This window comes from Mytilus trossulus, chromosome 10, assembly GCF_036588685.1.
Source record: "Mytilus trossulus isolate FHL-02 chromosome 10, PNRI_Mtr1.1.1.hap1, whole genome shotgun sequence".
NCBI lineage: Eukaryota > Metazoa > Mollusca > Bivalvia > Mytilida > Mytilidae > Mytilus > Mytilus trossulus.
Window position 1 is genome coordinate 76,129,972 of NC_086382.1, and position 25,110 is coordinate 76,155,081.

General features: G+C 31.3%; 1 protein-coding gene across 1 annotated transcript in view; it reads left to right on the forward strand.

The window, feature by feature from the left end:
• LOC134688185 (uncharacterized) overlaps positions 1-25,110 on the forward strand; it is a 31,281-nt gene that overhangs the window by 1,801 nt on the left and 4,370 nt on the right. Inside the window, exons 2-4 of the mRNA XM_063548656.1 lie at positions 2,505-2,780; positions 5,798-6,106; positions 6,948-7,112. Coding sequence (XP_063404726.1) covers positions 2,505-2,780; positions 5,798-6,106; positions 6,948-7,112 — 750 coding nt within the window. The remainder of the gene's footprint in view (positions 1-2,504; positions 2,781-5,797; positions 6,107-6,947; positions 7,113-25,110) is intronic.

A 25,110-nucleotide genomic window follows, 5' to 3' on the forward strand; every position in this document is an offset into this window, starting at 1 on the left:
AAGCGAACAAAAATGTTATCTAGTAAAAATTCAAGGGCATATATAGTATCAAAGCATGTCCAATGACATAGTTTTTGGTTTATTGCTACTAAGAAATGACCTAAAAGAGTTTGAACATATATATTCACATTCTGACGTTTTAAATGCCCATTTAATTAGGTGTGTGAATTTTTTCTTAATGAGAATGTGAGGCAGTGTGGTATACAGGGTAGAAAATCAAAACTTTGAACAGATTCAAATCACCAATATAAGCATGCAATTTATCAAGTACTTCCAACGAGTTTTTGACACTCCAAAAGTAATTAATTCCACTATTTTCGAAGGCCTTATTTGAACAATTTATTATCAGGTTTTTGATTGTACCAAGTGTACTGGTAGGAAGAACAGAAAATTTAGTAGTGGAACAATGGCTTGAAGACGAAATAAATCTATATTTGTGAGGTGTTTTGTGTAGCTTCGGAAGCCAATACATAGTTGGGACTTTCATTGTATTTGGTTCTGCTTGTAAAGCGGTAGCTAAAAGTTTATGTTTGTTACAGATGTCGTTTTCTGCAAATGGCGTCAGTTGGAATTTTGGTGAATTGGTAAATTCTTTTTTCAGAACCTCAATGTAAAATTTACGTCAAACAATAATAATAGCAGCTTTATCGGCCGGGACAAAAAAAATTCCTTGGCTAGTTCTTTTAGTTTATGTTTGATACGAGACATACGTTTATTGTGGTTCTTGTTAATAGTAAAATGTTCTTTAAAATGTTGAAAACGTATATCAACTATGTTCATTACTGAATTAAAAAAAGAGTCCAAAGATTTTTTGTCAGCTTTTTCCCGTTTTATAATTGAATCTATTTAACTCTCAAACAGGTCGTTACGTTATTTCATTTGATAATATTATTTTTGTTATATATATATATATATATATCACTTTGTAATTTTCAAAAGGAGTTACAAATACAGCAATACCAGCATATTATGTCATACTAAGGGATAATATGTGTTTTCCATTTTGAACATAACTGAACGTTTCCAAACAGTTATTCAATCGATGGTCTGACGTACTAAATAAAAACAGCAGCAGTATACCGCTGTCCTAATATAATAAATCTTTTGAGATAAATTAAATGCTTTGTTAAAGAAACAAATGTGTCTTCTTTTTAGTCGATCACTACTTTTCGCTGTATTAAATCAGCATACAGAAGCCAAGTGAGATTATTTAATCTTGTCTGTATTGTTCTATTCCATCCCATACGATTTCATTATTCAATGGTTACAAGGACCCGACAACTTGAATGAAGATCCACAATACTCCATAGCCGTAAACAACATGACGATTGGACTAAAGCAATATAACGTGGATGTTATGACTGATGGATTTATATCAAACTTAACGATTCGTAATTTCATGAGACGCACGAGCGGTGTTTATAGTTGTCAGATTTTTAATGTATATGGAGTAGTTGTAGAACAATTTGTTTCAGGACGAGGTATTTTTTTCATTACTTTCATTATCATATTGTACAATTGGGTGCAGACCAGCATTACATGCAGACGCGCGTATAAAATAAGCAGGCATTTACGTTAACGTTTACCTCCGCGTTAACGCGTAAATGACGCTCTTTTCTAATGTGTTTCATGATTACCTTGCGTTTACCACCGCATTAACGTGAAAGTGGCGTGTCCCCTATTTGACAAAAAAAGTAAACGCGCGTTTACTACTTCACGGTGGGTTACAATAATGCTAATAACAATTTTTTATCATAGGATTTATCTTTAGAACAATCCATTATTTAATACATCAATCTAAGAAAAAGAAAAGAACCAATTGTTTCAAAGAATACAAATACGCTACCGGATTCACCTGAAATTTAAAACATATTAAGCCTGATAACAGTGAACTTTTTGTTCCTAAGGATAAATAGCTTCACACAAATTAAGAGCTCTATAAATCTACAATAAATAATATGTATGTTGAGATAATATAACAATAAAAATCTATTTAACTTGATAATTAGGGTTTTAGAAAAGCAATAAACGTGAAGTTAAAATTATTTATGTCACATATAGAGTACAACTGGAGACAATATTATTCATAAAAAAGTACGAAGACACCAATGGACAAACAATATCTTCCATTTTCTTTTTCAATACACAGTAAACAATTGTTATCATTAAATAATTCAATACACCGACAACTATAGATGATGCAACATGAACCCCTTACATACAGGACTCATAAAGAATTAGAAAAAATAAATATCAGTGTTGAAAAAAAACAAGTAAATGACAAGGTTTAAAGTTAATAAAAAAATAATTCACAGATTATATAGTAAATATTCTTCTTGTATGAAATTTTAAAAAGAAATATTGAATATTTTGTCATATATTTGTTAGTACATAATAAATGTCCAGTTCTGTGTTTCTATTTCCTTTTCGAGTAAAACTATAGATTGTATGTTGCAGAACTCATTAGTTCATAAAAGATTTTACTTTTTCATTTTATCATTTAGCTACTTTAGCATTGGAAAGACGGACTTATTGTGACACTTCAAAAAGTATTGAGTTAAACTGTACTTTACAATGGGTCGGCGCTATTCCAGTCTCGTGGATTCATTCGAATGCTGGTGAAACTATTCGTTTACTCGAAGGCAAGCATATCAAGAACTCAAACATTCTAACTATACCCTTCTGCAATAGCCAAGATACCGGTGATTACACTTGTAGATGGAAAACAGATATTCTCGGCCAGACACTCATGGAAACATCTACAACATTGTCTGTAAGCGGTAAATATTGTTCCAAACATAATAATATGTTCCGCTCATATGGCATCCGTTTACACTTAACATACTTATCTAGATATTTAGGTGTGTTTTTTGTATATTCGCATCTTTAATAACTTTCGTTTTATTTTTTTACTCAGATCAATGTCTGACAGGACCTTATCAGATCTAATTGTTTGTGTCATTCTAGGTAAAGATTTAAACACAAACTTGATTCAACGCGTTAGGTCATCCTGATCATTGCTGATAGTATTTTCATACCATGTGCAAAACATAAAACAAAGTATAAATTACAATGTCTCTAATTTTTGTACTTTTTTCACATTTCTTGAGCAATCCGAGAAGAATATTTTTCCTCACTTGTGAAATATCTGTTCATAGCAAACGATTGGTCGAAATTTGATTATGACGTGGAATTTTTCATGTGTTCTTCTGAATTTCCTATTTTGACTTCAGGAAAATGGTGACAATGCTTGATGACGTCACCTTTAAGAACTTTTACCAAATCTTTGAAAAGGAAGGATAAAAATCATTAGAGAAACAGATTCCACGTTATAACTTGTGATTTACGAAATTTGTTCTACTCTCAACAACAAAATTTAATTATTTAAAAAGCTTGGCAAGCCTCGCGCTTAAAATATTGAAATTTAATTCTTTTGGAGAAATATCGTAACACACTTGTTGCAGTGATAAAATCAATGTGTACCTTTAAATGAATATGAAAGAACAACACAATGAAATAATCCGTTCAAAAAGTGAATTCTAGTTAATTGGTTCAATTTTATTAACGTTTAAGCCATTTGATCACTGCTTATAAACCAAGATCATGAACTGAAAAAAAGTGCATACAAGTTCATTGAACCACAATTTAACAATCTTCTCGATTACAAATAGTGTGAAAACTAAGAGAGAAAAAAACTAACTTATATGCAACAACTAGTGTATATAAAAAATACACAACCATTGATTGATTTTTGGTGTTTTAACGCCACTTTTAAGCACCGCATTTAGGCTATTTCATGGCGGTAAATTGTTATTGGTTGCGAAAGCTCGAGTGCCCGGAGAAAGTAAAAACACAAAAATACTGAACTCCGAGGAAAATTCAAAAAGGAAAATCCAAAATCAAAAGGCAAAATCAAAAGTCCAAACACATCAAACGAATGGAAAACCACTTACCTCCGATAGGAAAACTGACAATCCTAGTAAATTAAGACTGGAGTCGAGTGCACCTGTATGAGCGGGGTTCGAACGAACAACCTCAGTGTTGACTGGCTAGTGATTACAGTAGCTACTACTTAGACCACTCGGCCTCCGTAGTAAAATGATGCTTGTTTCTTCAATTGTAATATTAAAATTTTAAGAAAATGATCATTACTTAAAGTTAACAAATCCAATTTTCACTATTTATTTCCTATATACAGGACTAAGTAATCATAAGAAATCTTAAGTTTCCAAAATATTCTATAGATACACAAAATAAAAAAAATAACAATGGTAATGCCCAATATATGTTGATGACTCATGTAGGATTAGTTTCCGATACCTGTTTAATTCAGGAAATAATTGTTTTGTCCCTTTTTTGTATGTAATCTGATGTGACGTACTATAATAAAGTTGTATTGCACTTAAAGACGACTTTTCTTAACAAAGTAAATGTGTATTTTTCCATTTGTAATACTGGTTATTTCAAGCATTACTGTCAAGTTTTGTTATAATCAGGTCAATAGTTTGAAAACAAATATAATATAATGCTAGACATTAACAGCGACTTGAGCATTTTTTTCGAAAATCCAAACCAAGCTGCATCATGACAGAATATAGCTATATAGAGTGGACCAATAAATGATCAAATATTTGCAGTTGAATATAATTTTTTTAATACAAAATAAGACTCTATGATGATAAATTTATCTTTTTAATTCGTCTGAATCGTGATGTCCCTTACTGTCCATTTGCACCTCTCATTTCCTTAAAAATAAATAATTCTTGTCTTTCATTTTTGCTAATGTGCTTTATCTAAATAGCCCCCTATAACACTATGCACATTGTTTGTATGTCATGTGAAATCTATAAATAATCATGGTAGTGTCTTATTTCAAGTATTTTTTTCTCTTAAAATGTGTTTTTTACATTCAGTCCACGCAGGATATTTCTTTTTTCAATATTTCCCTGAAATAGCAGGACGTTTTAACAAGCGAGAGTACATACAAGGTACATGTGCAGATTCTAATGATAGTTGTAATACCACCCTATTTTTTTCCCATTAGGCTTGTTAAATTTCGCTTTTAATAAATAACTGCGATTAATTGATCCTTTTTTTTTAAATAAAGATTGACATGAGTAAATTTTGTCCTGTCAATTACCACCGATAAAATTGTACGTACCATTTCATTGCATATAAGAAAAAAGCCATCACTGCTATTAAAATAATCAAATTTCCCTCTCTTTTTTCGGGCATAACATTTTCCGTGGAAAATCAGATAACGTAGTGCCTTATCAAATAGAAAAAAATCAAAAGCTCAACCACAACAACGGAATAGATACTAACTGTTATATTCTTGACCTAGTAATCTCATTAAAAAGTATTCTATAGAAACACACAATTAAAAACGAATGCTTTGAAACAGATTAGATATATGCGTATGACTTAAATTTGGTTTATTGCAATGAAAATTAGGTTTAACGTCTTACAACTGTCAAATTTGTTTGGAAGTGGGAGTGACGTACTTTGATTTGGTGGTATTAAACCTAAGTAAGTTTTTGCGCTGTTTTCTTGAATAAATCTAAAGAAAGGAACAAGTTTAACTTGTGAAGATGTTAATAGATTTTTGGATCGGGAGAAGTTATGTATATATGACAATGTGGACAATTATACGCAATTCTGTTTGCTAAAAAGGCAAATGTGTTGCTGTAAAAAATGGTTTGTAAAATTGATAGAACAATGGTCAGATGTGTAATTATTTAAGGTCGTTTGAGAAATTTAAACAGACCACCTACTAAATTCTTTATTTCTATTTCAGGTCCACCCTTTTTCATATCACAATTCACTACAGTCGATGGTAGCGATACAGTTTTTTCTGTGACGTTTTTCTCGAAACCATATCCGAATGATCCACAATGGTACGTTAATAATGAACCAGTTGCATTAGGAGCTAAATTTCAACAAACAACATCATATACTATTGTACAAATCAGACAACATGGTGTTTTGGTAAACGAAGAAGGGTTCATCAGTAACTTAACTGTACACAAAGCTGAGTATGGACTGTATAAATGCGTGATTATTAACAGCTTTAGAGAGGTGACCCATTTGTTTGATATTGAACAAGGTAATACTCAGTACATTAGTTTGCTTACTTGACGTGTTCTTTATTTCATAGGTAGTATATTTCATACAAAGATTCTAAGGAGAAAGTGAAGAAGCTAGCATTACTCTTTAAAAATTAGAATAACAAAATTACCGAACTCATACGAAAATTCAAGACGGAAAGTATCATATCAAATAGAAAAAGCTTAAGCTCAAACAAATCAAATGAATGGGAAACAACTGTCATATTCCTGACTTGTTTCCTTTTGTACAACATAGTGGATTATTGTGCGTATGTAAGTTTTTATTCTTGTCTTTCATTTTTTGCTTATGTGCTTTGTCTATATGCTTATTTGTGCTTCTTTGTTACATATCTGTTTGCTTTTATAGCTATTACGATTTGAACACAATGTTGACTGCTGTCCCTCTGTTTTGGTTAACCTATTGCAGGTGGTTGGTAATTTCTGTTGTACTGTACAATCAATTTAGACAAACAAGGCTTTTAAATGGTTTTATGTTATGATATTTTTAGGAGTGGAAAATACATTTTTAGATAACAAAATAAATTGAGACAAGAATTATACCATTTTTTGCTATAAATGCTAAGCGGACTATTTGTATCATATCGTAAAAACTAAGATGATAAAATTGTTTGACATATTTCTAAAATTATCTTTCATATGACAGATAATGCAATGAAAATGATGAACATACTTTATTTATTAGATTAAGAGTTTTGAGACAAGCTCTTACAATCTTGCAATTATACGAATTATACATTATATGTCTGTATTTTCATTTTTTAGACGTTTAAATCCCATCAAGAAATAAAATAAATACTATATATTTATGCTATGTTTTAGAACATAATACATTCTCAATCGGCACAACAGAAGCTACCACATCATCAGAAACTTCAGGAAACAGCGTGACTGTGATAATTGCAATAAGCTCATCAGTATTAGGTGTAGTGATAGTGGTCATTTGCATCATTATATTTATCAGAAGAATCTCGCCGAAAACGTCAGGTAACTATCTTAAATATCTTAAATCTCATAATCACATTTTGATTTGTTAGTGCAATACACATGCTCCGATAATGCATGTCAATTATACCAGCTGTGCTCTGCTCTATGATAATCGTAATAAGGAACGTCAGATGTTTTTTTAAATTTCTAATTCAAAGCTTTGTCATTTGTTAAAGGTTTAGATATATAATAAACTACATATATTTAATGCTGTTGATTAAGGAATGTCATAAGGTTTGACAAGATACAAATGCCAATCTGATACAGTAAGTAGTCGTATAACTGTTTATTGTTGACGGTAGTTTCAAACAATTCAAACGAGAAAACTAACGGCCTTATTTATATAAAAAAAATAAATCTGGTTTTAAAGCTAGCTAAACCTTTCACTCATATGTCAGTCGCATAAAGTAGAATTATATCGATACTTATGCATGAACAACACAGACAGATATATTAGGTAAAATTGTCAATATACCCCCCTCCTCCCCCCCTCTCCAACACAAAAAACAGCAGTCATCATTGTGTAATAATCTTAATCAATATAAAAATAAAAACATATGTCAACAAAAAAAATTTAATGTCACATAAATAAAGCACATAAGCAAAAATGAAAGATATGAATACAAAATATGACCATAGCACAAAACTAGTAACACAATGATTGAATGTATACTTACCGAGTCACGTCAAAATGATATTTCCAAAAATGAACTAAACAGTTAAAATTAATAATTTACAAAGACAAATAAAAGAACGTTCCAAAACGTAATGAAGATAATAAACAACGTTGGTATTAAGAATCTATGCTTCGAGACCATCATTTATCACTTGTAAAATTGATATGAAAGAATCATCAACAATGTAATTGTACAACAAATGTATCTTCCGATGAATTTTTTCCCCACTCGTAAAGCCAATATTCAATTATTGTGGACAGCAAGGTAGTTGATAAAGTCTTGAACACACATGCAGTTGTAACAAATACGATGTTCCAGGTTCTATTTCCTATCATAAGAATTCCTAGAAAGCCGCAAGGTTGCTATTTTAAGAGAAGAGAGAAAGGGATAAGCTCTACTACCAATAAGTTAACACGTTAAATCCCGCTGCAAATGTTTGCATCTGTCCTAGGTCAGTGGTGGTTGTCGTCTGTTAATGTGGTTCATACGTATTTTGTCTGTTTTCGTTATTTATATACCATTGGTTTTCCCGTTCGAATGGTTTAACACTAGTAATTCTTGAGGCCCTTTATAGCTTGCTGTTCGGTTTGAGCCTAGGCGAAGTGTTGTAGACCGTACCTTGACCTATAATGGTTTACTTTTATACATTGTTACTTGGTATGGGAGTTGTATCATTGGCACTCATACCACATCTTCCTTTTTCTATGTAACTAAGATTAGAAAAAGTTGAGGTAATTCTTCCATACTTTTACGATCGGCATCACGAACTGGTTCACTATGTGCCTGTCCCAAGTCAGGAGCCTGTAAATTCAGTGGTTGTCTTCTGTTTATGTGTTACATGTTTCTTTTTTCGTTCATCTTTTTTTACATGAATAAGGCCGTCATTTTGGTCTTTTGTGGATAGTTGTCTCATTGGCAATCATACCACATCTTCTTTTTTATATTAATCAAATGATTGCAGATATGTTCTAATTTTTGTCACTACAATTACATCTCTATTTCCCAGAATTCGATATACAATCTTGTTTGTACTTACATAAGCAACACGACGGATACCACAGTTTGATAAAGGATATGTTTACCATTCATACTCACCTGCGATCATCCCAGTTTTGTTCGCGGGAAAGAGGGGTAATGTAACTAAGTCTTTGGTTTTCTATGTAGATTTTGGAATGCTGTTGTGTGTCTGTTTTGTCTGTTACCTTTCTAGATTTGCATGGCGTTGTCGATTTTATTTTTAATTATGAATTAAAATTTCATTTTGGTACCCTACATATGAACTAAACAAATAGATGTGTTCAATGATCGTTTTAAAATGCATATATACCATCTGAAAAAAACCCACAGTAGTTTGCAAAACAATGTCAATGATCTGAACCAGTAGTAATCAAGGTGTGATGTTACATATTTGACATTAGGTCCAATAATATTTAACATAGATCTGAACCAGCACAAAAGAACCAATATATTCCAAAAATAAACTGACTATGAGAATATATACTAAGGGATTGTCTTTGAAAGAAAACAAAATCATCAATTAAACACTCCCGCTTCTACATGGTATATATAGAGAAGTAAGCCTAACAAACCTTTTTGTATTAATCTATAATAATTATTTTCAATCCCTACTACAAAACTAATTATAAAAATTGAAAGGAAGACATTTTTTGCAATTGAATATACTAGTGCGTTGAACATTGTACAATTAAGCGTTTTATTTATTGTCGAGCCTGTAACTTTTGTTGCAGAAAGCTCGACATAGGCATAGTGATCCAGCGGCGGCGGCGGCGGCGTTAGCTAACTTTCTAAAAGCTTTATATTTAAGAAGGTGGAAGACCTGAATGGTTCATACATTGTATATAGATGCCTCATGTTACGAAGTTTCTGTCAGTCACATGTCCAATGTCCTTGACCTCATTTTCATGGTTCAGTGACCACTTGAAAAAAAAGTTCAGATTTTTTGTAATGTTGAATTCTCTCTTATTATAAGTAATAGGATAATTATATTTGGTATGTGTGTACCTTGCAAGGTTCTCATGTCCATCAGAGAGTTTTCACTTGACCTCGACCTCATTTCATGTATCAGTGAACAAGGTTAAGTTTTGGTTGTCAAGTCCATATCTTAGATACGATAAGCAATAGGGCTAGTATATTCGGTGTATGCAAGGACTGTAAGGTGTACATGTCCAACTGGCAGGTGTCATCTGGCCTTGACCTCATTTTCATGGTTCAGTGGTTATAGTTAAGTTTTTATGTTTTTGTCTGTTTTTCTCATACTTTATGCAATAGGTCTACTATAATTGTTGTATGGAATGATTGTAAAATGTACATGTCTAGCGGGCAGATGTCATCTGACCTTGACCTCATTTTCATGGTTCAGTGGTCAAAGTTAAGTTTTTGAGTTTTGGTCCCTTTTTCTAATACTATAAGCCATAGGTCAACTATATTTGGTGTATAAAAATATTATATGATCTATATGTCAGTGGCGCAGGTTTTATTTGACCTTGGACTCATTTTCACGGTTTATTGATCAGTGTTAGGTTTTTATGTTTTGGTCTATTTTAAACTATAAGTAATAGATAAACTATAATTGTTGTATGAAAGCACTGTTAGCTGTATATGTCTGCATGGTATGGTTCATCTGACCTTGACCTCATTCTCATGGTTCATTGGTCTTTAGTTAGTGATATTGGTTAATTTTAAGTTTATGTGACAGTTGTGATAAAGCTTTATACTTACATGTAGGACTATCAACATAATATCAATGATTAGTAAAGAAGGCGAGACATTTCAGCGTGTGCACTCTTGTGGAAGTTGCAGCTTAAGACAGATCTTAAAAATAAATCAATATTGATATCAACACAGTCGGCTGATAAAAAACGATTGTAATACAACTACTTATTATATACTAAATATGTTGATAACGTTGTTTTTGTGGTTGTTGTAGAGATGAAGACAGTATATATGACACTATCAGCATGTCAACTTCATCAAAAGTGCCAGATGACCAATCAGATTATATCGAAGTGCTTTAACTACTCAACATTGCACCATGTACGTTATGCAGTTAATATTCGGACAAACTTTTGAAGAATATTTTACTGTTGGACAACGTATCAATTTTTTTTAAGAAAATTAACTACTAGTTGATGCTTTTAAGGTGGTACCCAACACTTTGTCTAAAATTAATTTGGCTCGTTTAATTTTCCTAAAATTCTTACAAAGTATTTACTTTGACTCATTGACAAAAATGTGAAATTTTTAGAAAATTTGAACCAACCGCTTTATCAGAAAAGTTACACTGGTTATATAGCAGTTTGACAAAAACTAATTTTGATCATTGAGAAGCTAAATATTCCCTTAACGACACAACGTAATTAAAACGTTTAGCTGATTTTACAGAGTTATCACCCTGTAGTGTTAGGTACCACCTTAATAGCTGGCAAAGCTTATATATGAAGGTGGTCATTTAAAAAAAAACCTTTCTTTTACAAATTTTGAAATTATAAACATAAAATAAAAATTCGTTATAGACCTACGTATTTTATTATTAGTTGATCCTACTTTCTACGTATTTAATCAATCTGATGTAAATAGAGTATTTTTATCGCTTTATTGTTTGTTCGTAGTGGATTTTCAAAAGCAGATTTCATAAAAAAATGCACAAGATTTATGCTATGAATTATTCTCCAATTAAATTGTTGCGTCTGCTAGTATTGCGTATTTGTATTTAAATATATGTTTTAATTTTTTAAAGTTATTATTATATATATTGTGTGTTTATGTTTACAAAATAAATGCAATTCTACGAAAAAAGTTAAAACACAAAAATACTGAACTCCGAGGAAAATTCAAAAAGGAAAATCAAAAATCAAAAGGCAAAATCAAAAGTTCAAACACATCAAACGAATGGTAAACAACTGTCATATTCCTGACTTGGTACAGGCATTTTTTAATGTGGAAAAGGGTGGATTGAACCTGGTTTTATAGCTAGCTAAACCTCTCACTTGTATGACAGTTGCATCAAATTCCTTTATATTGTCAACGATGCATGAACAAAACAAACATACTCAAAGAGTAAAAAGGTAAAAAAATAGGGTACATCAGTCAATATTGTGTTATCATCTTAATATCACTATAAAAACAACAAAGGTAACGAAGAAGCACAAAAAGGCATACATCAAATTTAACATACTCATTTTGCTTTTCTTATACGACTTAATTTATCTATGTTATGTCTACCCGTAAAGGATAGAAGGTTTTCAGTACTGGTGTAAAATTACGCGTTTGAAATTCGCACAGGTAGACATATACATAATTTTGTCGTTCAGAGTATGACGGCATACATACATGCAGAGTCACGTTAAGTAGATATAATAAAAAACAGACTTAACATAAAGTAATAATAATAAATAAAATAATTTTGTGGTTCAAAGTATGACGGGATACACAAGTACAGTTTCACGTCAAATGTATATCATAAAAAAACAGACTAAACAGAAAAGTAGTATAAATGAATAAAATAGTTTTGTCATTCACGATGTATTTTGTCAATTAGATATATGACAGTCGTCAGTTAGACAATGATTAATCAAATGTTTCATAGATTTCAATAGTGAAGGAATTTATGTAAAATGTATAAATGAGGATATTTACTAACCAGCCAAAACATCAATACAAGAATTTACTTTCAGATACATTTTTTGGGCCCCAAACAAGCCCTTATACAAGTCAAATAGGTTTGATATTTAAAAGTTTAGAAAACCCTGTTTTTTTTCTTTCGAAAAGACGAATGAACCAAAGTGTTAAATTATCAAAATTAATTTCACCATAAAGGACCGGAATGGATTTTGAGAATTCCAGTACTTAATTGAAATCTTATATTCATCAAAATGTCAATGAATCAGACAACCTAACATCAATATGGCGGGGGATCACATTTTAAAAATTAAAAATGATAAACATATTACTAGACATTTCATATATACATCCCAACAGGAAATCCAAAACCTAACAAATACTTGAAAAAAGTATTTTCCCAAAAATAGTACAACGAACTGACAAAATCGGAAATTCTTACAATGCTTATAAAAATTAGCATATTTGTTACATATTTTGGTCTTTCTAAACTAATAGACACTTTCTTCTGAGACATTGTCATCATCATTATTATATTTTGTTGTTCTTTCTGATATTCAATAAGATAAGCCTTTATATTAATAAATAAGTTTTCACTGTCCAGAAAGTAGCTCTTGAAATGAGACTCTTATATCATTACTTTTAGTACAAAATTACTAACTACTGGAAATGAACCTAGTGGCTAAACGATTTCAAATCAATGAGATTGTACATTCTATTCACGAAAACACACATTGATTCAACAAGTACAGTCATGTAGAAATGTATGGAAAAATCTAAATAGCGTTATTATTGACACAATTATTAGCAATTATTAACAATTATCAGGATTGAAATCATCTGACCTTATTATACATACATTCATAGGAGTATAATCAAAAGCATTTAAGTTCAAATAAAAACTCTCGCAGACGAACACTTATTACATATTATTGTTGGTTATCCAGTTGTAATTTTATCAATTTTGAACCAATGAGTAAGATAAAATGTTTAGATGGTAAAACAATGGCTTGTGAATTATGATGCATAAAAGATGGAAAACATCATAATATTAAAAAAATGAATATGTTAATTCCTTACAAGAAATGTACAACAGTTACTTTACAAATAAATATCCTTGTCTTTTTATTAACAACCGAAACATGAATAACCATTTTTAATATATAACTTATGTATCTTACATTAGACATGTTACGAAAAGGTATATTCATGACGCCGAGGTTGACCAATTACACTTTAAATGTGGGGAATGTGTCAAAACGCAAAAGAGATAACCTGTGTATACATTGAATATTATTTAAAAACTGCATTTATTCTTTTGGAGGCAATTCCGTATTGAACTTATATTCAATAACTTTTGTACTAAAGAATTATGAGCAATAGATATTAATGATTCTTATTCATATTTCGCCTTCGGTCTCAAGTAATGAATTAGCTTAACTTCTCTTTGAGGGGTGAAGCTTACAAATAATATCTCTGTTTAAAGAAACAAACTATAGTATAATACCTGACCAGACCATATAGCTGGCCAGTGACCTTGACCCTAGTATATAAGCACCTGTTCCATAATAACTTGGCATTATTTTTCTTGAGGGGGGAAGTGGACACTTCACGTAAGTTCTTTTTAGTTATTTTATTTTTATCTTAAATTTGGGAGAAAGTTCTTAAAGTTACATTAACTTGTCTACGAAGTACGACAAGTTCTAATGTTATTTTGTTATTTACAAATAATAATTCCTCAATTGTCTACGATGTATGACAAGTGTTGATGGAAATGAATTTAAAAATTTCTTGTCTACGATGTATGACAAGTGTTCATGGGAATTTAATTAAATATTTTATTGTCTACGATGTATGACAATTTTATATTTTCATTAAGTTTTTGCATTAGTACGATGTACGGCACATGTGTTACTTAATTCATACTCCTGTTTGTTAAACAGGTAGATATTTAAAAGTATTTTTATTCACCTGAAGGTCGTGAGTACTCTTCACAATTTACACGTGTTTTACCTGCACAGGTACACATTTTTGTATTACAATGGCTGAATTTGTTTATGCAAATGTATTGTTTTTGCAAGATGTTTAGAATGATGTTTACACTTACTAGGGTGATGGTTATGATTTTCATCACCTCTGGAATGTTTTAGAAATTAAAGATGATAAATTTAATAGGAAATCAAGAGGTATTTTGAATAAATCCTCTTATTAAACAGTTATAAAACCTAGTAGTTTTATAATCGGTCATAATGGCATATGGCAATTTGAAATAATTGACAAAGCAACAGAACCTGTAAAAAGTAAGTTTTAAAATGTAGTGCTACTTGTATAACTTCAAAATCTATTTGATTTGTGAATGTTTCTCACGAAAGTGCTGTTGAGATTTAAGATAGGCATGTATATTGATACATTTACTCATTATTGTTAATGTAGTAAAGAACCTGTATGAATCATGAGGTTTGAGACAGTTTCACTGCCTTCAACTCTAGCAGAGTTTGTAGAGAAACCTGCTGCTTTATTTGAATTTTGCCATTAGAGGCTTACTTTTATTAAGATTTAGTTCTAATTGTTGATCTGATCTACTGAAATGATACGGTGTATGTACCTCTTTTTGGAGTTTGTGCCATGGCTGATGATAGTCCAGCCGGAGTTGAATTTGATACGTCTTTTGATCCTGCATTAAGGTTTTCAGAAGCCTTTAAAGCTTCTTTTAGTGAGATTAATGGTCCATTTTCTCATCCTGTTTGTTGAACAGTTTAATCATGATTTTGATAAAATCAGGAAAATATAAAGTTCATAGAGGAAATAATACTATCACACTGAGAACTGTGACAATTCTAGTGTGTCTAGGATAAATAAAAAATCGAAATGGCATTGCCTAGACAGGCCCACTCTGTGGTTTCAAATATGCAGGAAACCCAGAGATACTTTCTTAAGGGGTTGATCATCACCCCTATTGTTGAGTTGGCTATTTCTTGTTGTAAGAATGAGCCATTGGATCTTGATAATACAAGAATTTTATTGTAAAATTCTATTTGTTTGTTTGACCATGGGTTTCTGGTTAAACCCATAGGAGATGCTCAGAAATATTTAGATGATAAAACGTTTTGGTAATTCTGTTGTGATAGTTGCTTTTTCACATTTCTAGTTATGATTGCAAAAAGCAAACTTGTGTTTATACAAAGATTCTAAAGCAAATTATAGATTCCTTGGAAGAGGTTCTAGGTCTAACAATTAATTTACTCCCAGCTGTTATGGGAAAGGCAATATCAGTTTTTTAACTGCAGATGCTCTGTTGGTCAACTAGTGTACTATACTAGTAGGCAATTCCCTTCATTGAGAGGGAGAGGTTTCCAAAAAGGGAACAGAGAATTTCGAAGAGGTCATGATTATAAAATTATTCTTAATGATGTACCACAAGGTTTATCATTTTTGAATTAAATACATTTCACCTTTCATAAGGATGAATTATTTTCATAAGTCCAAAAATTGATAGCTAAGGGAGCTGTTTAAGAGGTTGATCGATCAATGGAAAATCAGTTTATTTCCTATATTTTCTTAGTTCCTAAGAAAGATTGGTCTTCAAGGCCTGTATCTATTTGAAAATTCAAACAAACTTAGTTTGTGGCTAATCAGCATTTGGAGCAGGACCATTTATCTTTTGTTTAGATGTAATTCTTTTTAGAATAATTATCTATATATATATATATAGAGAGAGAGCTAACATCTATAGATCTCACAGATGCATATTTAAGTATCATTTATGATTATATCACAATTTCCTGATTCATGTGGAAAAGACATTGATATGATATTCATGTTTTTTGTTTTGGATTGGCTTCTGCATCAAGAGTTTTTACTAAGGTTTTAAAACCTGTCTTATGTATTTATGAAATAATGTCACTTGAAGTATATACATGCTATAGTTTATACATTGATGGTTCTTTTTTTATGGATCAGAGTTTAGATGATTGTATTGTGAATACAGAAGAAGTGGTGCAAATGCTTGATAAGCTGTGCTTCGGAATAAATTTTGAGAATTTGGTACTCATTCCTTGGAAGCACATTGTTTTCCTTTGTCTCATTATTGATGCTGAGCTATTTAAGTTTTTTCTGACAGATGAGAAATGGTAAAATTATCTCCCTTGGGAAATTTTTCTTAAATAGAATTGTGTAACTGTATTTTAGATGATTTACATCATATATTGGTCTTGTGACGAATGCTTTTAATGCAGTATCTGTGGGAATGTTACATTGCAGAAACATGACGAGAAATAATGTTGAAACACTGTATAATTGTTACAGTGTTTATTATCATCAATAGGTGACATTTTTTAACATTTTTAAATCAGAAATCAAAAATTTGATTTATAGACCCATCCAAATAAGTTTTTGAATTGAACCAGATTCCTCTGACAAAAGAAGGATTTGGGATCCAAATTTGAAGAAAATGTTTCTGTTGGTAGAATTTATTGGAGCTTCTTTAAGAGTATGCACTCATTTAATATAGATTTCATAGTATTGTTGGCTATATTTTTCTTTTGGAGAAAAAGTTTTAGTCACAGAGAGTTATACAATCAGAAAATACTATTTCAGTAGCTTTTATTATGCAATAGGAGGTTTTTAAACCTCTTTGTCACTTAACATACTTACTACAAATATTTCATTATTTGGGCTTGGTGTTCAAGAAAGAACATTTTTATCACAGCTCTTTATATTCCTGGTAAGAAAATTTTTGATGCTTATCATATGTCTAAAAAATTTACAGATTCAAAAGGATGGCAATTGAAAGAAGATGTATTTGTTTTGTTATAATTACATTTTCATTTTCAAATCTGTAGATAATTACTTCATTGTCTTTAGACCAACAAGCTCCTTTCAGAGATGTTTGTATTTTTCATGATCAGAATTAAGACCTTATATTTTCCCATCTTTTTCATTGTTTGGGATAATTATAAAGAAAATTATTTGTGATAAAGTTCAGAAGGCTTTTGGTTATCCTTTTTGGCTTGCTCAGAGTTGGTTTTCTTTGCTTAAAGACCAATTTTAATTTATTTGCCAGTTAAACTGCTAAGCATAAAAATTAGTAACAATGTTGTATATTGAAGATAATGTCTTTCCGTCAGGAAGAGACTTAATTTAACTGTATATTGTAAAAAATATAAGTGAACCAACACCTGAAGGGTTGATTGTGCAGTAGGGTAAAAACATGTGTATTATACTCAGAAATCACTTTAATATAAACAGGAGATTTCAGAATCATTTTTAAAATATATTTACACTTCATCTTGGAGACCTTGCATCTACAATCAAGCATTATCAATATTTTTTGAGAAATTTCCTTATTTGGTGTGATCAATTCCTTATCACCATCTAAAAAGGATGTTATTGATTATTGACATTTTTGTAAACACAAGCTTTTCATATTCAGCATGTTTAATGTGAATTTTCCTTGTTCTATGTTGAAACAGACTTTATCCTTTAAGAAATAGATGTTACTTAATTTGTTTGTTTACTACATGTATTTGTGTAAGGTTGCTTAAACCTGAATCTGCAATTGAAGATTTAGATACTCTTTCACTTGGGAGATGAATTTAGTGCTATCTTTTTTAGGTTCTTAATATTCATTGGAGTATTTAACATTGATGATTGTCTTTTATACTTGTGTCTTTATTTGCCTTGACTACATGTACATCTGCCTTAAAGTACTATCTTTATCAGCTGTAGATTTACATTCTATGTCTTTCATTCAGAGACATGGCACTTTATTTTTTCATATACATGAGTTTTTGAAAAATACTAGATCTGTTAGCTAGTTTACCTAATGAGGTGATCAAAGGTTTTGATAAACCAAAACTTTGTGTTGTTAAGACAGTGATTTATCAAGTTTTGTGTACAAAATAGGTGAGAGAATTCATCTAAGTCTTTTCGTAAAGTTTAGATAGTTAGAGAAAGTTCTCATTTTTATCTGAGGTTTTAAGGTTTACTCATTTAGAGGAACCTCTTTTTAAGTGCTTTTTGCTTCAGGATGTTCTATTAAGGACATTATGGCAACAGTTTTGTTTGGACATATGGTAAAACTTTTTCAAGTTCTATCACAGGAAAGTAAATAGTATCAGTACTAAAACACAAATACAATTCAGTTGTAGTTACTGGATGATCTTGTGATTTTTATCCTTTATTAAATGTTGGCATTTATATAAAAATTGTTTTTAGTTTGTGTCTACACTTTAAACAAGCTAATTCATTACTTGAGACCGAAGGCGAAATATGAATAAGAATGTTCCTTCATCCAAGCATATCTTGGATGTGCAGGATGAAGGTCATTCTTAGAATATGAGCCTGAGGCTCGAAAGTAATTAATTCCCACCCTAGGGATTATCAGTCAGACCCACCCTTTTCCACTGGGTTTTATATTTGGTCGACACAAACTTGCTTTAAATTATGACAAGTTATTATGGAACAGGTGCTTATATACTAGGGTCAAGGTCACTGGCCAGCTATATGGTCTGGTCAGGTATTATACTATAGTTTGTTTCTTTAAACAGAGATATTATATGTAAGCTTCACCCCTCAAAGAGAAGTTAAGCTAATTCATTACTTTCGAGCCTCAGGCTCATATTCTAAGAATGACCTTCATCCTGCACATCCAAGAAATGCTTGGATGAAGGAACAATTTCATCATATGTTTAAGAACCTCTAATGCAAAAAAATGGGGGGATGCTCATGTAAATGCTGAAGATGTGCGTGGTAACAGAGTGGTACATATGTGTATGAATTCTGCGTCGATTCCTTAATATGTCTTTCAAATAATCTTTTAAAAAAAGTAGTATAATCTATTTTCTACCTACTCGTGAATATATATGTAACGGTGATTTTTAAATCGTTATGAAAAGCAATCAAATGTGTTCTGATCGAGTTGTTTGCCACCTTAATTTTTATCTCACGGGATCTGCTTTAAAACACATTAAACACGATTTGTATACAACTTCAACTTAAAACATGTTGCAATATAGTTTTAGATAATTTACTCCCGGTCATATAGCTCCGAAGGCATGTATTTGTTTTCTTTACTTTCATCCAACTTTGTCTTAATTTTAGAAACAGTTTCAGCTCAATTTGTATTTTCTTTATAAGGGGTTTGTGATTGATTGATTGTTGGTTACTCTACATCCAGTGACAAATATTTCATGCATGTTCACAACGATAAGAGGTTTTTGTAATATATGACTCACTACTCATCGGTTAAACTGCAGCGTTTCAAATACATTACATAATGACTCTGCATTTACACCTTAACACTCCTTTTTGCAGATACTTTGTATTCCATAAATTCCTAAATTTTTTTATGAAAATTCGCCAAGCGTTTCATTAGTAAATGACGATAGGAAAATTAACACCGATGACCAATGGGTCTTTCCTCTGTTTAAGATAACAATGCTAGCGGTTCTGTTAAAATATTTATGGCGTTTTATATTAAATCTATTGGATGTGTACGTACTTATTTCTACACTACGGAGGTACCAGTTTTTTTAGGGAGGAGAGGGAGAGGGCGAGGATTAAATTTGACAAAAAGGCAGGTTGAATGAGCAATTTCACAAAAAAAAGGCAAGATGACAATACATGTAAAAAAAAGGCAGAATAAACTAATAAAAAGTTTTTCAAGCTAAGTTAACGATGAACTAAATTCTGATGCTTTTCGTTGGGTTGAGTTGACTCCCAAAAATGTCGCTGTGGTAAATTCAGACTCAAATTTCACTTTTTGTTTTTTCTCCAACATATACAAATTTAAGACAAAACTTTTCCTGTTATTTTACTATCAAGTTAAGTTGACATTCATATATTGCTTTTGGATTGAGAAAGAAGATATAGGAAGGTGTTGTGTGAGTGCCAATGAGACAACTATCCATCCAAATAACAATTTAAAAAGTAAACCATTATAGGTTAAAGTACGGCCTTCAACACGAAGCCTTGGCTCACACCGAACAACAAGCTATAAAGGGCCCCAAAATTACTAGTGACATGTTTTACTATTTCTACCGAAATTGAAAATTTCAAATCTTGTTCTAAATCATCATTTATAATACTGGACAGATCAATGCATTAACGTTTGATTTTTTTGTTAAATATAAATGTTTATGATAAAAATAATGATTTTTGTAAAAAAATATATACTGTATTGAACACAATTTTGTCAATAACAATGATCTGACATGAGTGCAGTTACTTTTAATTGATTGCTGGCATAGATATATGAATGTAGAAATGTGGTAAACTTTTAAATGCTGATCTTTCGGAGTTATGCACGATATGGATGTCGGTTCTCAAACGTTCGATTTTTAATCTCAAATCAAAAACCAATTAAATACCTCTCATTATTTATATAAGAATATCGTTGATAACATGTTAAAAAACTAAGATAAATAGAAGAAAAAAACACGAACAGGTGGTTTCCTTCTATCAGTATGTGATAGATTATTTGACACGAGTCCATGGAGATAAAACTAACATTTACATGATTAAGTTATACAACTTAAATCATTTTATTGAAATATTTCAAATAGGTTAAAAATTGAAAAATATGTATTTAAACCTTATTACAGTTATTACTTTTTTCCTTTTTATTTTTTGTTGAGTTGCACACGACATGTGCAAGATACACACATGTGACCTGATTACATGTTTATTCATGGTACCTTTGGAGTTAATTAGGGAATAAAGTGTAAACGGCAGATCTTTAAAAAGATAGATATCATCATACATCGATCTTATCTTCCTTGAAGTTCTCGCATAATAAATGCCTGTAACGAGTCAGGAATATGAGATTTGATTATCCGTTGAGAATTTTCCTTGGAGTTGAGTATCTTTATGAATTAACCTTTCAGGAATAACATATACCATATGCTTGTTCTAGATATTTATCTAGTGTCGGTTACTGACTGTTTATTTATAGATGTTTTAAAATTTTGTTTTTTGTGAGACGTCTTTTGTATTATATATACTTATATATAGTTCTTAAATAATAAACAGATAAACAGACGTATAGTTGTCTGATTACATACGAAGCTTCGACACTTTGATATACGATCACCTAAAGTTCTTCCGGCGTATTAAAATTGTTTTGTTTTTAAAGATGGTATAAGTAACACATTGCCGTATTAAGTACCGACTATTCATCTTTTCTCTCTCTCGTTTTTGGCAACAGAGGATTTTTTTTAGGACAACCATGATTTAAAACAGCGAACGCTATTAAAAAATCGTAATACATTTATAGTTTGCAGATAACATGCCGATAACATGCACCTAGATAATGTTAATTATCTTTTTAGGACGTAGCACATTTAAGTAGTATTAGCTATAAATTTATAGTATTCTGTAATGCTTTTAATTTTTAACATGGATTGTTTCAAACAGTTTCGAGACATTTAAAGTCAGAAAACAGGTATATTTAAAGTATGAATATTTGTGGCGTATCTTATCTATGTAGATGCGTCAAAGAATTTGGATTTGTGAACTTGCCTCTAATGTTGTAGTTTAAGGTTCGATTCCTAATTTGTCCTGCAAATTAACCGATTGGTATTATTTCCAATTGTGAAAATTTAGACTAAATCTTAATTCACATACCGGTTGATGTATTATGCATAGCAACATACGCGTTCTCATTCAGTACACCCTGTGTCGCTCCCTCTGGATTGCTTATCTGTTAATTTTATTTTCTTGATTAATGTATTTAAGCTTTTTTAGTCACGATTGCAGTACTTACAAGTAGGAGCAACCATTTGTGGTCCGATTATTTTCCTTGAGTCAAAATGATGTATATTAACCAAGTAGATGTTGATTGTCTCAATTAAGACAAGTATCAGGAGCCTGTATTTCGGTGGTTGTCGTGTTTATGTGTTACGTATTTGTTTTCGTTCATTTTTTTACTTAAATAAGGCCGTTAGTTTTCTCGATTGAATTGTTTTACATTGTTTTATCGGGGCCTTTTATAGCTGACTATGTTGTATGGGCTTTGCTCATTGTTGAAGGCCGTACAGTTACCTATAGTTGTCAATGTTTGTGTCATTTTGGTCTTTTGTGGATAGTTGTCTCATTGGCAATCATACCACATCTTCTTTTTTATATACACTAGGGAATGAAATGCGTTAGAAACAACTATATGGCGATGTACGGCATACTAGAATGACAAAAACCTATACCTTACCGTCATTTAAGAAAGGCTCCAGTAAAAAGTGATGTGATTTCAAAGGAGATAACCATCGTTCAAATGTTTGCCTTTAACAACAGTAAGACATACAACCTCTGAATTACAGGCATCTGGTTTGAGACAAACACATACATTACATTGCGTTGGTAGAGATGTTTGTGAGTGCTTAACTATCCCTTTAACTGTGATTGAAGTGTAAAACAATTGCCTGGAATTAACACTACAGATCGGCACTACTAAGCACGCAGAAAACTCAACAAAACCGCATATATTTCAAAATACCACACTTATAATGATATGAGTTATGTCCGGTTATAGAGATAAGTTTTCTGTGTACTGTTTATGCATTTTGAAGTGCACTTTCCAATTTTACGCGTGTAGAAATGTTCATAAATCTGTATAAAATTACTAGTAATTCAGTCATATCATGCAATGTGTCTACTGTCGTGTTGCTAGATTATCTCGAAGTCATGTGATCAAATATTTCTCGATAACAATCTAGTTCACTGATCAGTAAGTTTTCTAATTGTGACATTTTTATTTTTATTAGCTGTGAATTTTCCTTGCGAAGTTCAGTTTAAACACATTTTACTAACTCAAAGTAAAATGAATTAGACACAATAGCGAATCATGCATGCACGGTAGAAAAGGAATACCGTATAAAAGGACCGGTCTTATTTCTTTTTTAGTCCATGCGAATTTCCCAGCATTTGTTTGTTACATTCCCCATTTTATTAATTTCAGTACGCAAAAAGGCTTCCTCATTCACCCAAAAGATCCAGTTTCCTTTAAGCCTCTTGTTTTTTTAAATGTTAACTTTGTATGAAGATCTACGCAGTAACATGCACTGTGTAAACAACTTTCATGAATGACATGATTTTGTATTGGATTAAATATACTTAAAAATAGTATATATTTAAATGCAAACATATTCAATGAATACAGTCAATAATAGAATGGTTTTAACTTACAAATACACCAATTTGGTGTTGACATTTTGTAATTTGGTTTTTAAAATCCCGAACCAGAGTTACACGACAGGTAAGCAAATATATCTCCATTATTCTTGCTTTAATCGAGGTTTATAAAAATAAGATGTAATATTTTTCCAAATGAGACAATTATCCCTCAAAGTGCTTATAATAAAACCAATATAGTCAGCCTCCTCTCATTTTCATGTTTTGATGTTGTTATTCTTTTAATTGTTAACAACTATCGAATGTTTATGAGCGACGCAGTAAAGGTAGCCTTTTGTGTATGAAAATTAAAACGTCATCAAATATTGGAGATCCTTTTTTACATTGTCTTTTATCATATTAGCTCAACATATATTGAAATTTTAACAAAAGAATAAGGTTATTGATTATTTGGTAAATATTCAGTCTGTCATTTTGCTTAGTTTCTTTTGTTTACTATTCTGAGATCAGACTCGGACTTCTTTTAAACTGAGTTTTACTGTGTGTATTGCTATGTGTTTCTTTATTTTACATCGGCTTGAGTTTTGAGATTTCACAAATCATGTTAAACCCCGCCGCATTTTTGCGCATGTCTCGAGTCTTGAGCTGCTGTCCTTTGTTAGGCTTTTAATTTTAGTTCATTCATATGTTTTGGAGTTTAGTGTGACAGACATTTTCACTGAATTAGTACATTATTGTTAAACTGATAATTTATAAATGTTTTAGATAATTTTTATGACCTTTTTCAGATTTTTATATCCACGCAATGTCAGCTTCATACATAAGACGAAGAAGAAATTGATAAGTTTTACGATCACCACAAGAAATTGGCAAATTACTGTCACCTCAATTAATCTTTGCAAAATCGGGCATTTGTAAGCCCCATTACCATAATATCTAACAATTGGTGACAAGTTATAGTGACTGAATCTTGTTTCTTTAAGCATACTTTCATCAGAATGGACAATTTAATCTCTCTGAACAGCTTAGTGTCATCAGCATATAGGTTTATTTCCGATATAAAAACCGGTAAGTCGTTGATAAGAATGACAAATAGTTTCAGACCCAGGACTGATCCTTTGGGATTCCACTAGTTACCTTACGCCAGCTGGAATAATTTCCACAAATGTTTCCACGTTGATTTCTTTAACTTATAAAGCTTTGGATCCAATTACAGGCTCTGTCATTTATACCATACTGTTTGAGTTTAAGTAAAAGGCGCTTGTGGGGGACCTTAACAAATGCCTTCATAAAGTCCATATAGATTGAGTTTATTATTCCTTCATTGTCTAGAATTTCAGTCCATCTATCAAGAACCTTTATAAGTTGTAAGGAGATGAATCTCCCACTTTTGTCTGTCTCACAAGTTTTACCATTATTTTGCAAATAATACTGGTCAAATACAGGTCTATAGTTGGATGAGGATGAGGATGTTGTATCTCTTTTCTTAAATAATGCAGATATTTGGCCTATTTTCGATCTCTTGGGAACTGTCCCACTCTTAAAATTTTCATTAAATT